This window comes from Chiloscyllium punctatum, chromosome 6 (assembly GCF_047496795.1).
Source record: "Chiloscyllium punctatum isolate Juve2018m chromosome 6, sChiPun1.3, whole genome shotgun sequence".
Lineage (NCBI taxonomy): Eukaryota > Metazoa > Chordata > Chondrichthyes > Orectolobiformes > Hemiscylliidae > Chiloscyllium > Chiloscyllium punctatum.
This window is the reverse complement of record NC_092744.1, coordinates 67,327,633-67,339,885: the sequence shown is the minus strand read 5'-3', so window position 1 is coordinate 67,339,885 and position 12,253 is coordinate 67,327,633. Positions and strand designations below refer to the sequence as shown.

At 37.9% G+C, this 12,253-nt stretch overlaps 1 protein-coding gene across 8 annotated transcripts in view; it reads right to left on the bottom strand.

Moving 5' to 3' along the window:
* gigyf2 (GRB10 interacting GYF protein 2) overlaps positions 1–12,253 on the bottom strand; it is a 207,024-nt gene that overhangs the window by 16,693 nt on the left and 178,078 nt on the right. For all 8 annotated transcript variants that reach the window (XM_072572842.1, XM_072572845.1, XM_072572847.1 and 5 more), the window contains 5 exons: positions 12,057–12,209; positions 9,894–10,160; positions 6,603–6,725; positions 4,499–4,678; positions 1,038–1,154 (listed from right to left, as the gene is read on the bottom strand). In XM_072572842.1, coding sequence (XP_072428943.1) covers positions 1,038–1,154; positions 4,499–4,678; positions 6,603–6,725; positions 9,894–10,160; positions 12,057–12,209 — 840 coding nt within the window. The remainder of the gene's footprint in view (positions 1–1,037; positions 1,155–4,498; positions 4,679–6,602; positions 6,726–9,893; positions 10,161–12,056; positions 12,210–12,253) is intronic.

The following is a 12,253-nucleotide window of genomic DNA, read 5'->3' as shown; positions in this document are numbered from 1 at the left end:
TTTATTTAAGGGATTTAGAATAACCCAAAATACAGAATTTGCTGAACTTATTCAGAAACTTCAGGAAGAAAAGGCCTAGGACTTAAGGTCCACATCGAAAGGTTATAAGTGGTTGCTGCTGAGATAGGGAATACACTGCTGAGATTTTCCTAAAGACACCACACAAAATGTTAATTGGCAAGTTCAGTGTTCAAGTTGGAAGCAATGTATTAGCATGGATCGAGGATTAGTTAGCAGATAAGTAGTAGGGATAAACTGAGAATTTACAAATTGGTAGAACAGGAACTTAGGAACAATAGTAGACCATTCAGCCCCTCAAGCTTTTTCCATTGTTCAACGAGATCATGGTTGATCTGCAGCCTTATTCCAAATACCTTCCCTTTGCCCATACCTTTGTTTAACTAAAATTGCTTTCTCTCAGATTTTGATTTAACTGATTAAACATTAACTGCCGTTTGTGAAGAAGTCAAAACATCTACCACCCTTTTGTGTGCAGAGGTTTCCTAACATTTCTCCTGAATGGTCTTGCCCTAATACCTAAGACTCTCTCCCCAAGTTCTCGAATCACCACTACTGACAGTAGTTTATGAACCTTGTCTTTTCCTGTTAATATCTTGAAGTCTACAATCAGATTACCCTTTAACCTTCAAGTCCAGGTATCATGTTTGTAAATCTGTGTTGTATTTCCTCCAAGTCAAATATATCCTTCCTAAGATGCGATGAACCACAATGAACCGTATGTATACGCCGGTTCCTATTCCCAAGTTTTATTTTCATTAGTATGAATAACCAAACTTGATACATCGTTTATATATATAGTTGTCATTGTACAGCGATGAGAAATCCTTGCAGAATATGCACCCGCATTTCTGTCAGCTCTTTCCAGGATAATCCAATAACACACAGTACTTTGTTTAAATATCCATTTTTCCTTAGCTCTATTGTCCACATAATATAGCACAACTGCGTAAATTTGTTGGGTACACTTTTCCCCATTATAATTACTTCTATTAAGCTATTCTTCTCACAAAACTCACGTGGTTCCGCTCTGATCCTATTCGCTTAGTTGATGCTTCCTCTCTTTTCATCGTTACAGCATTCTTAAACGATGACTCCTCATGACAAGCAGAGAGATTAAGCTTTACTGCTGCTGACTTATTTTGGTTTGCAAGGAGAGGGGAAAAAATGAGTGAGAAAAAGCTACGTAATTAGGAACTCACACAGTGCAATACTTTATTATAAACAATTAAGCTCAAGAGTCTTTGATTCACATTGAATGCCACAAACCAGGTGAAAACAATAGAACAGAATTTCAAGAGTACTGCTTTCTGTCTCCTGCAGTAATTTCGGCAGAAACCACAGATTAATAGTTTCAGCATCCAGACATGACTATTTAACCGAAGTTATAAAAATCATCATAGAATCACACAACTCTCTCCTGAAATTCCAGAAAAATTACTTAATATAAATTTAATACTCAATATTTTATATGCATGCTGAACAGGAGATGTGGGTGAAGTTAAAGCATTTTTCCCCAAGTATTTCAGGTGTTGGAGAACAGAAATTGGTATCAGAAAGACATGAATCCATAAGAATTGAATGGAGTTAAGTTAAATTAGAGAAAATGGTACAGATTCATAATATTCCCATACTTCACTGCAACAGCTATATTGATAGCAAAATAATGAAAGCATGCTTGATTCTTAACATGAAGTTTAATGAGGAATATTTAAATTAGAAATTGAAGGTCAACTTTGAGAATATGTGCGAACTAGATAAGAAATGATAGATTTCAATTTTCATCTGTCACAAATTCTTTCAGGAATACAAAACTTAGTGAGAAATATTTGTCTAGCTTTCATATAGATGATAGTATCTCAGATTAGATAAAGTCACAGGTGTGACAAAACAAATGTCAAACTCAAAAATCTGAGTAGGTGAATGAGTGGATGACTTCTATATCCAATAAAGGTGCTCTCACTCTGGAGATACATCTAACTGGTATTATTTCATTTTCTCTCCCCAAGTTTTCTCCTCCAAGTATTAAACCACTTCTTAAAAGCTATCAATTTAGTTTAGACAACTCTTTCCAAAAGTGTAACACTTTTGAAAAACCCTTTGTGATGATCGAGCTCTTATTCTTATAACTACTGACTCTCAACATTGCGATTACTTGGCTAAATTGTGCAACACGAAATAGCTTGACAGGAGGAAAATAACTAACAAGCAGACACAGGTGGAATTCTGCACTTCAAGAACATCAGAGTATATACAAAACTGATCGTACTAACAATGTCTTTTGCTACAATGTTACTGACAACTTTGTTATGAAGTACGTGGAAAATATCTTTCTCAGAGGAATCTTAGTACAGAGCTTAAACTATATACTTGATTATTTGGGATCTAGTGGCAGCGATTTACCAAAGTCATACACTGCTCTATCAAGCAGTAAGAATTAGACTTATTTCTATTATCGCAAGGCACCAATGTCTCAGTCAAACATTTCCCCATGGTGAGGAATAAAGTTATCGGAGGTAGGAAAATACTAATTGACTTTCTGTAGGGTCTCAGTGCATTTCCCACATCAGCTCCTGATGATGAAACTTAAGTTGTGACAAATGTATTTTCATGCCCTATTTGTCTTTATGATTTTGTGTTTGGAAATTACAATTTTTTTGCAAATGTACAGTAATTTCTGAACAGAAGATCACAAGGAAAAATACACAAGATGGTTTCTGCAATTAAAATTGATTTTATTTGGATAAATTGTATATTACAGAAGTGTGCCAAGTGACTAAGACCTACTCTTGGGAAATAAGGTTGGGAAGGCGACTGAGGTGTCAGTGGGGGAGCACTTTGGGGCCAGCGACCATAATTCTATCTGATTTAAAATAATGATGGAAAAGGATAGTCCAGATCTAAAAGATGAAGTTCTAAGTTGGAGAAGGGCCAATGTTGACGGTATTAGGCAAGAACTTTTGAAAGCTGATTGGGGGCACATGTTTGCAGGTAAAGGGACGGCTCAAAAATGGGAAGCCTTCAGAAATGAGATATGCCTGTCAGGGTGAAAAGGAAAGGCTGGTAGGTATAGGGAATGCTGGATGACTAAAGAAATTGAGGGTTTGGTTAAGAAAGAGGAGGAAGCATATGTAAGGTATAGACCGGATAGATCGGGTGAATCCTCAGAAGAGTATAAAGGCAGTAGGAGTATACTTAAGAGGGAAATCAAAAGGGGACATGAGATAGCTTTGGCAAATATAACTAAGGAGAATCCAAAGAGTTTTTACAAATACATTAAGGACAAAAGGGTAACTAGGGAGAGAATAGGGCCCCTTAAAGATCAGCAAGGCGGACTTTGTGTGGAGCCGCAGAAAATGGGGGGAAGATACTAAATGAGTATTTTGCATCAGTATTTACTATGAAAAAGAATATGGAAGATATAGACTGTAGGGAAATAGATGGCGACATCTTGCAAAATCTCTATATTACAGAGGAGGAAGTGCAGGATGTCTTGAACTAAGAGGCGCTGCATTTTGGGAAAGCAAACCTTAGCAGGACGTATACACTTAATAGTAAGGTCCTAGGGAGTGTTGCTGAACAAAGAGACCTTGGAGTGCAGGTTCATAGCTCCTTAAAAGTGGAGTTGAATGTAGATAGGATAGTGAAGGCGGCATTTGGTATGCTTTCCTTTATTGGTCACAGTATTGAGTACAGGAGTTGGGAGGTTATGTTGCAGCTGTACAGGACATTGGTTAGGTCACTGTTGGAATACTGCGTGCAATTCTGGTCTCCTGAGAAAGATGTTGTGAAACTTGAAAGGATTCAGAAAAGACTTACAAGGATGTTGCCAGGGTTGGAGGATTTGAGCTATAGGGAGAGGCTGAACAGGCTGGGGCAATTTTTTCCCTGGAGCGTTGGAGGCTGAGAGGTGACCTTATAGAGGTTTACAAAATTATGAGGGGCATGGATAGGGTAAATAGGCAAAGTCTTTTTCCCTGGGTTCGGGGAGTCCAGAACTCGAGGGCATAGGTTTAGGGTGAGAGGGGAAAGATATAAAAGAGACCTAAGGGGCAACTCTTTTACACAGAAGGTTGTATGTGTATGGAATGAGCTGCCAGAGGAAGTGGTGGAGGCTGGTACAATTGCAACATTTAAGAGTCATTTGGATGGGTATACAAATAGGAAGGGTTTGGAGGGATATGGGCCGGGTGCTGGCAGGTGGAATTTGATTGGGTTGGGATATCTGGTCGGCATGGACGGGTTGGACCGAAGGGTCTGTTTCCATGATGTACATCTCTAGGTTGACAGCTCGATGCCAACTAATTTTTTTCCAAAAGTAATTAAATCATTTTAAGTATTCAACTCTTCTCCTATTAGTCTTAACTAAATCATGACCAACGTCTGACTTTTTGAGCCAGGTTTTCAGCCAATTTTAAAAAAAAGCTAGCATTAAAAAAAAACACACCCTACATACCAATTATTTATTTAGAATACTTACTGCTCTTGTCTGTGTCTTGTTCTCCTGTTGTTTTTGCATTTGCTTGAACTCCTCTTGCTGTATCTCCAGAAGTGATTTGGTAGTGACTGAAGGTTTGGGAATATTTCCCCATCCTGACAGTTTCTGCTGCTGATTTTGTTGCTGCAAAATTTTCATCAAATCCTGTTGCTGCCGCCGTTGCTATTGGTAAGTAAAACACAACCAAGTATTGACTAAAATTTTTACAAAACTGTCACCCTGATTTGGTCTCAACTGGACTGCTGCATCCAGCTCTGCATGCCAGACTTTAGGAAAGGTATAAATGAGTTAAGAAGGAGCATTGCAAAGATTCATGACAACTATCCCAGAAATGAAATTCAGTTACTAGAAAGGCTAGCAAAGTTTGGATTGTTTTTCTTGAATTGAAGATGATGAGAGGAAATCTGATGAAGGTGTTCAAAATCATGAGGGGTTTAAACAATAGACAGGGAAAAAATGTTCCTGATCCTTCTCCCAAAGACAAGATTTAAGGTAATTGACAAAATGCTGAATGGCAACATGAAGAAAAACATTTGCATGCAGTGACTGGAAGGGATATGAAATGCACTTCCTGAGTATGTATAGGAAGACATGTTAAATCAGGGCATTCAAGAGGGAATGGCTATCCTGAAAAGGGGGATGGGAATGTGAAAGTGGTATAAATGGCACCTGATAAACTGCTCCTATCAAGGCACCCCATTAACAGTGGGGTGAAAGCCCCCCTTCCATCCTCTAATAATTCTGTGATGTTATGAAGTATAAACAAAAAATCTTTTTTTGTTCACAAATTTTTTTTTAAATTGGGTATTCTGTTTGCATCCTTCATTCCCAAGATCAATAACAACCTACAATCAGATTCTGTCAGACTATCCTTCATAGTTCGATCTTAATCAAATGATACCTGGTGCAAATCATGAATGTAGGTTTGTTCGCTGAGCTGGAAGGTTCATTTCCATAAGTTTCGTCACCCTACTAGGTAACATCTTCAGTGGGCCTCAGGCAAAGCAGTGCACATGATTCCTACTTTCTATTTATATGTTTGGGTTTCTTTGGGTTGGTGATGTCATTTCCTGCTCTTTTTCTCAGGGGGTGGTAGATGGGGTCTAACTCGATGTGTTTGCCGATAGAGTTCTGGGTGGAATGCCATGCTTCTAGGAATTCTCGTGCATGGCTCTGTTTGGCTTGTCCTAAGATGGGCGTGTTATCCCAGTCGAAGTGGTGTCCTTCCTTAACTGTAAGGGTGAGGAAATGTCTGGAAATGAGCATCCCAGTTCAGCGAGCAAACCTATATCCAGGACCTCAACCTGAGCTACAAATCTTCTCAAAACTCGCTGGTGCAAGTAAATTTCACAGTCCAGTCGCAGAGACAGTTGCTGAAGGCCTCAAGCATACTTGAGGAACAATGCAAAACCAACATAGCATTGAACATGTTAAAATTTGCAGAGTGCAGAATAACAGTTTAGTTAAGAGGACAATAAAGAAACAAAAAGTTGATAAAAGCACAGTTAAAATCTTTAGTGGCACTGGAGGTAAGAACAAAAACAAGCAGCATTATTAAAGTGGAAATAAATGGTCTTAGTACAAGACAGAATGTTAAAGTTGAAGTACATCAACATGAATAGGATATTAAAGTTCCACATTACTTTTTTTTCATTAGGTAGTCAGTTGTTAAAAGGAAGAAAAGGATGTATTTGAGTGGGGGATGAAAATCAGTGCCAATCAAGCAGATATGTTCTTTTGTGTTCCTAAAGTTCAGTTGAAAGAAATGCTGACGAAACAGACAGACAGCAGAAAGATAATCATGGATCAAAGGAAATTGAGATACAGAATGTTTTTTGTTTGTTGCTCAGTGGGATATTTCAAAATACTAAATTGTCCGATCTAGAAGCAAAGACACTTCTGCTACCTCTAAGGATGAGGGGAGATTTTTGAGAAACGTCTATCTTTTTCATTGCCAAATACATTGGAAACATTTACTCGGAATAGTGCGTAAAAACAATTGATGAATAACATTAAGTCTTGAATCAAATGAAATGTACTAGCGACTTAAAGATTTAGAGGGAAAAGCTTCAATAAACTGTATTACCTCTTCGCGTAGCTGCCGCTCTCTTTCCTCCTCCAGTTTCTGTATTTCAGCTAGTGATAGTGTACTCTGGGTTTGCGATGAAACTGATGATGACTGTTGGCCCCATGTTGAGGAGGAAGGAAGCTAAATAACAAAAAAAACTAAATTAGAACAAAACCGAAAATAAACAAAAGCGCAAGCATATCGAGGAGAGTAGTTTTGGTTCCAGACTAGTATAGTTGATTTCCTATTTGTATTCAATAGATGGAATCAAAGTTTCTCAAGTCAGTAGTGCTCATTGGTTGCATTTAAAAAGTGAGCATTTTAAAGAGGTGGTGTCAAGCGCATTCCACACTTTAGATCATACTTAAGATTTTGTGTAAGGTCAGAAGGGCAACACATGATTTCCTCAGATACCATAATTCTTATCCTTCAGATAAGAAAATAGGAAAAAGAATAAGGTCTTGCCTGGCATAAATGTTTCTTATGATTCCAGGTATTGTTACTACTGGAATGAAATCTGACTTGATCAATTTATTTTTGTTTTATTTAACATGGCGTTGCTTCACAGAAGCACAAAGCGTTAAGCACAGAAGGCTTGCAGAATTGGTTTTAACAATAAAGTTGAACACCAAGCTATGTGAAAACACAGCACAATATGATCCCACCTATTCCTCAACAACAACATTTTACAGGTATCAAAACCTCAAGAAAGTTTCCTTTCCTATCTATTCTGGACTTAACAGTTTTCTTAGTTCCTGTCCTCAGAGTTGAAGTCTGCACATTTTACTGCAATCTTGCACACAATCTTATAAAAATCTGCAGATTCCCAAATAAGCACTCCTGATCTGCAATCTTCACAAACTACACTCTTACGCAGAGGTACTTTCAGAACTGCTTTGAGCAATCTTCTTTTCTAGGAGCATCTGACTTCAGTTGAATATTCAGCTTTTGGAACGAAACTAAAAGAAAACTTATTCTTCTACAAAACCTGAAGGGCAAATGTTTGCTCTCTCCTGTCATAAACTCACATAGCATAAACAAACTTCTATTATCACAGAATCCTTACAAGAATATTTGACATGTACAGCTTTAAAATTATGACTACAGAAAGACTGACTTAAACCTATTCACAACATTAAATCAGAGAGAGGAAGAGGAGGGAGAGATGTACTGTAATGCTGCTGCTATAGAGAGCTAGCAGTTATAATCTTTAACTATTCGGAAGATTAAAAATTACATGATCAGTAAGGCAACTTCAGGTATAAGTTGTGCATTGAATTTGATTTGAAGTGGCCAAGTTTGAGAAAGTTGAACTTGAAGTACACATCCAGATATAAAACGAAAATGAGAGAGTTACAATGCCCTTTTGATTCAATTCATCACATTCAATCTAGAGCAGACTTACCAAGTTTAGTGTATGAAATAAATGATCGATCTTGCTTCCATGAGTGGATTAAGTGAGGACTGCAGATGCTGGAGATCAGAGCTGAAAATGTTTTGCTGGAAAAGTGCAGCAGGTCAGGCAGCATCCAAGGATCAGGAGAATCGCTGTTTCGGGCATGAGCATGATTCCTGAAGAAAGGCTCATGCCCGAAACATCGATTCTCCTGCTCCTTGGCTGCTGCCTGACCTGCTGCGCTTTTCCAGCAACACATTTTCAGCTTCATGAGTGGATTGCACAGATTGTCAAAATAGGCAAATAGCAAACTTCAGAAATAGTGAGTAGAAAATATTCATTCCATGGAGTTAGAAGTACTGTATATATTTCCAAAATTTGTTTTTTCCTCATTTAAAAGTGGGATACTTACAAAAGAAACCAGGAACAATACGAGTCAGCAAGAATAGGGATGAAAAATGCATAGGTGGTGCCAGAAAGAATTATGGAAGAGTTCTTGATGATTTTACATTTAGCAAAGGTCTAGGTGATGAACTTAGCCCAAAAGCATTGAAATAATTGAGTTGGTTGGTGAGCAGATGTGGAGCGGAGGCATTGAACAGAAGCATGCATAAGGGTTGCTGCTGTACAACAAGATTGGACAGGAAGCAGCGACAAGAGGTGGTGGAGGGCTTTTTGATGAGGAGTTCAGCTTAGTTTGAAAATAGTACAAAATACCACAAATCAAGAAGGCTGGATAACAGTCGAAGGGTATTAGAGGATGGATGGTCAATTACGTCTAAGATTTGTACAAGAGTTCAAAGACAAAATAGAGGGGTTAATGTAACATGGTCATAGTTGTGAAAAGATGTAATTTATGATTTTGCTTAGAGCTATTTAAGTGCTATTCTTGGAACAGAAAGATTGGAGAGAGTAACAAGGAGGAACACCACAGACATGGGAGATAATAAAATGTTGGAAGATTCAATGCTCCAATCAAGAAACAAAACATTTTGCTAAACTCATAATTCATAAAAATATCACAGCAACAAATCTATTTACAGTTTTTGGAAAAGCAATCCAGACATGGTCAATTAGTGCAGAACAATAAAAACTGGCAAGACAAATGTTGCACTAGATGGCCTAATAAGACTGATAAAGTAAAATAGATTCTTACTCTAAAATGCATAATTCTTCAGTCAATTTTAGTTTTGAAAGCAATGGAAGAGTCTGATTGAAAGTAGCAAAAGGCAAATTTAGGACTTTGAGCATAGTATACTTAACGTACGAAAAGGATGCCCAGTCATCATAGCAAGGAGAAAATGCAGAATTTTTTTTTTAAGAAAAGAAACAGCTAATCATTATAATTACACAGGTCAATGCAGCATATTGTTCCAGGACAGAGGAGTTGGAACTAACTGATAACATTGCAATAGAAATCGAAAATTAAGAAATAATGGAGATAACAGTGCCCTGTGTAATATGCTGTTTCAATAAGTGTAATGCACAAGTATATTCAGATGTACCTAAGCAGCACATGTACAAATTAATTTTTCTTGGATGTATTTATCAATGACTTTCGTCAAGTCAGAGTCATACAACATGGAAGCAGACCTTTCGGTCCAACTTATTCTTTGCAACCAGGCATCCCAATCTGCCCTAATCCCATTTGCCAGTATTTGGCCCATATCCTTCTAAACTCTTCCTATTCATGTATCAATCCAGATCCCTTTTACATGTCGTAATTGTACCTGCCTCCTCCACTTCCTCTGGCAGCTTGCTTCATACATGCACCATCCTCTACTTGAAGAAGTTACCTCTGCAGTGCTTTTTAAATTGCAGTTGATCACTAATTTAGACGACGTGTTCTACAGTTACAAAACTTTTATTTTCCCTGCGTCCAGAAAACCCAAAAGACATAGTATAATATTTACCTTCATTTGTGCTAGCTGTTGTTGTTGCTGCTGTTGCTGTAAACGTCTCAGTGCCTCTTGTTGTTGTTGCCTTTGTCGTATGGACTCCTGTTTCTGCAGCTCTTTATGACGCTCTATATCTTTGCGTTTTTGTTCCTCCTCTTCTAGTCGGAGTCTATTCTCCTCCTCCATTCGGAGGCGGTTATCTTCTTCCATTCGCCGCCGAGTTTCTTCCTCCTTCATCACCCATCGTGCTGCCTCTTCATCTTTACGTCGCTGCTCTTCTTCCTTTAAGGAAAGCAAAATACTAAATTAAGTCTTTTTTACATTGCAAGCACTTCTATACATGGAAAAGTATACATGAGAAATCTTAATGATGGAATTTATGTTACCAGCTTGGTACACTGATTATGCTGCAACTAGCAGCAACAGGGTTGAAACATCATTGGGCTATTAATCAGAGGCTTAGGATAATGCTTCAGGGACATGAATGAATGCAGTTCAAACAATACTGAAGAATTATACTGTTTGGGACAAAGCTGCCAACTCAATTGGCATCCCATCCACCATGTTCATTCCCTTCACCACTGATGCACAATGGCAGCATGTTACCATCTAATTTATGTGTTGCAGTATCTCCCCAAGGATCTTCCAAACCCAGAAACTAACTTCTAGAAGGACAAGAGCAGATGCATGGGAACACCACATAGAAGTTCTCCTCCAAACCACACAAAAGCCTGACATCATACTATATTGCCACACTTTCACGGTCAATGGATTCAAATCCTGGAATTTCCTACCTAACAGTGGGTTTCCTGACACTGCAGGACTGGTGTGGTTCAAGGCAGCAACTCAGCACTGTCTTCAAATGCAATAAAAGGATAACACAGTCACCAACATCCACATTTTAGGAACAAGTCAATAAAAAATTCCACAGTAACATGGTTGACTCTTAAATGCCTTCTAAAATACAGGAGCAAGCCACTCAGTTCAAGGGGAATTATGGCTGGACAACAAATGCTGGCTGTCAGCAACACCCACTTTCAAAAGAATTTTTAAAAATCAACTGAAATTCCAATGTAAGTTATTAAAATAAAACATGAAAACAGATTTGACGTTTTAAACCAATATATAATTTAAAACAATATACAGTGAAGGGAGTGAGCGTGGTGGATGGGATGCCTATCAAGTTAGCTTCTTTGCCCTGGATGCTGTCATTCTTCTTCAGTATTGCTAAAACTGCGCTTGCTCATGTCCCGAGTGTTTTATCATAAGCCTCTGATTAACAGCCCAATGAAGCTTCCACAACGTTGTTGTTAAATGCAGCATAATCAAGTGTATCAAGCTGGTATGTTGGTATATGACAGTGTTGGCTCAAAGGTAGCACCACACAGAGAGCTTAGAGTACAAGTTTCATGAGAATGTTATAATCTAGTGCAGTACCAAAAGAAGGCTACACTGCCAGAGGTGGAAATTCTCACAGAAGAATGTTAAATTTACCTTCTTGGGAGGGTATGAAATAATCCATGATAGCATTGAAAAAGGAACAAGTTTTCAGTGTTGTGGCCTGTATTCATCCCTCAAACAAAAGTATTAAAATAAGTGATCTGAATTATCTCACATTTGTTAGTAGTACTGAGCACAAATCATTACCAAGTTTTTGTACACTTTTGAGAGAGTAAAATTCAAAGTATTTCAAAGGTTGTAAAGCACTTTAGAACACACAAGGCTCCATATAAATGCATGTCCTTCCCTATAATGCAACATTATCTAAGCAGAACGCTAATTATTCAAAAAAATAAAAATTTAATAGCAATGATGCAAAACATTAATAACATTTAACAATAAACATTTGTTGTAGCATTACCAAAATTGTTAAATGAACCAAGATTTTATCTATAACTCTACTTGAGCCCTGGTGACTGCAACTAAGGCAACCTTTGCTACAGTTCCTTTCATGTCACAAATATAATATGCTCAACATTATCTGAAACAGATACGCTTTCAACTCCTCAGTGAATATTGAAGCACTTTAAATTCCAGAAAACTGAAACAAAATGCCCCAATCTCACCTTGGAATTACAAGCTATAAAAGTTGCTCCCCTAATTTAAATTTTGCAAATTTTGTTAATAAGATTATCTGTTGAAACAAAGACATTTCCCGTTTTGATCTCATGCACGTACCTGTTTTCGAAGGATTTCTTCCTTTTGACGTCTTTCTTCCTCTTCCCTCTGCCTTTCTTCATGCCGGCGGGCTTCTTCCTGTTGTCGCTCCTCTTCTTCCTTTTGCTGACGAACTGCTGCTTCATGGTCTCTTTGGCGCTGGAGTGCTTCTTCCTAAGACAAGTAAATATATACATTGTTTTAGATATCAAGCTCAA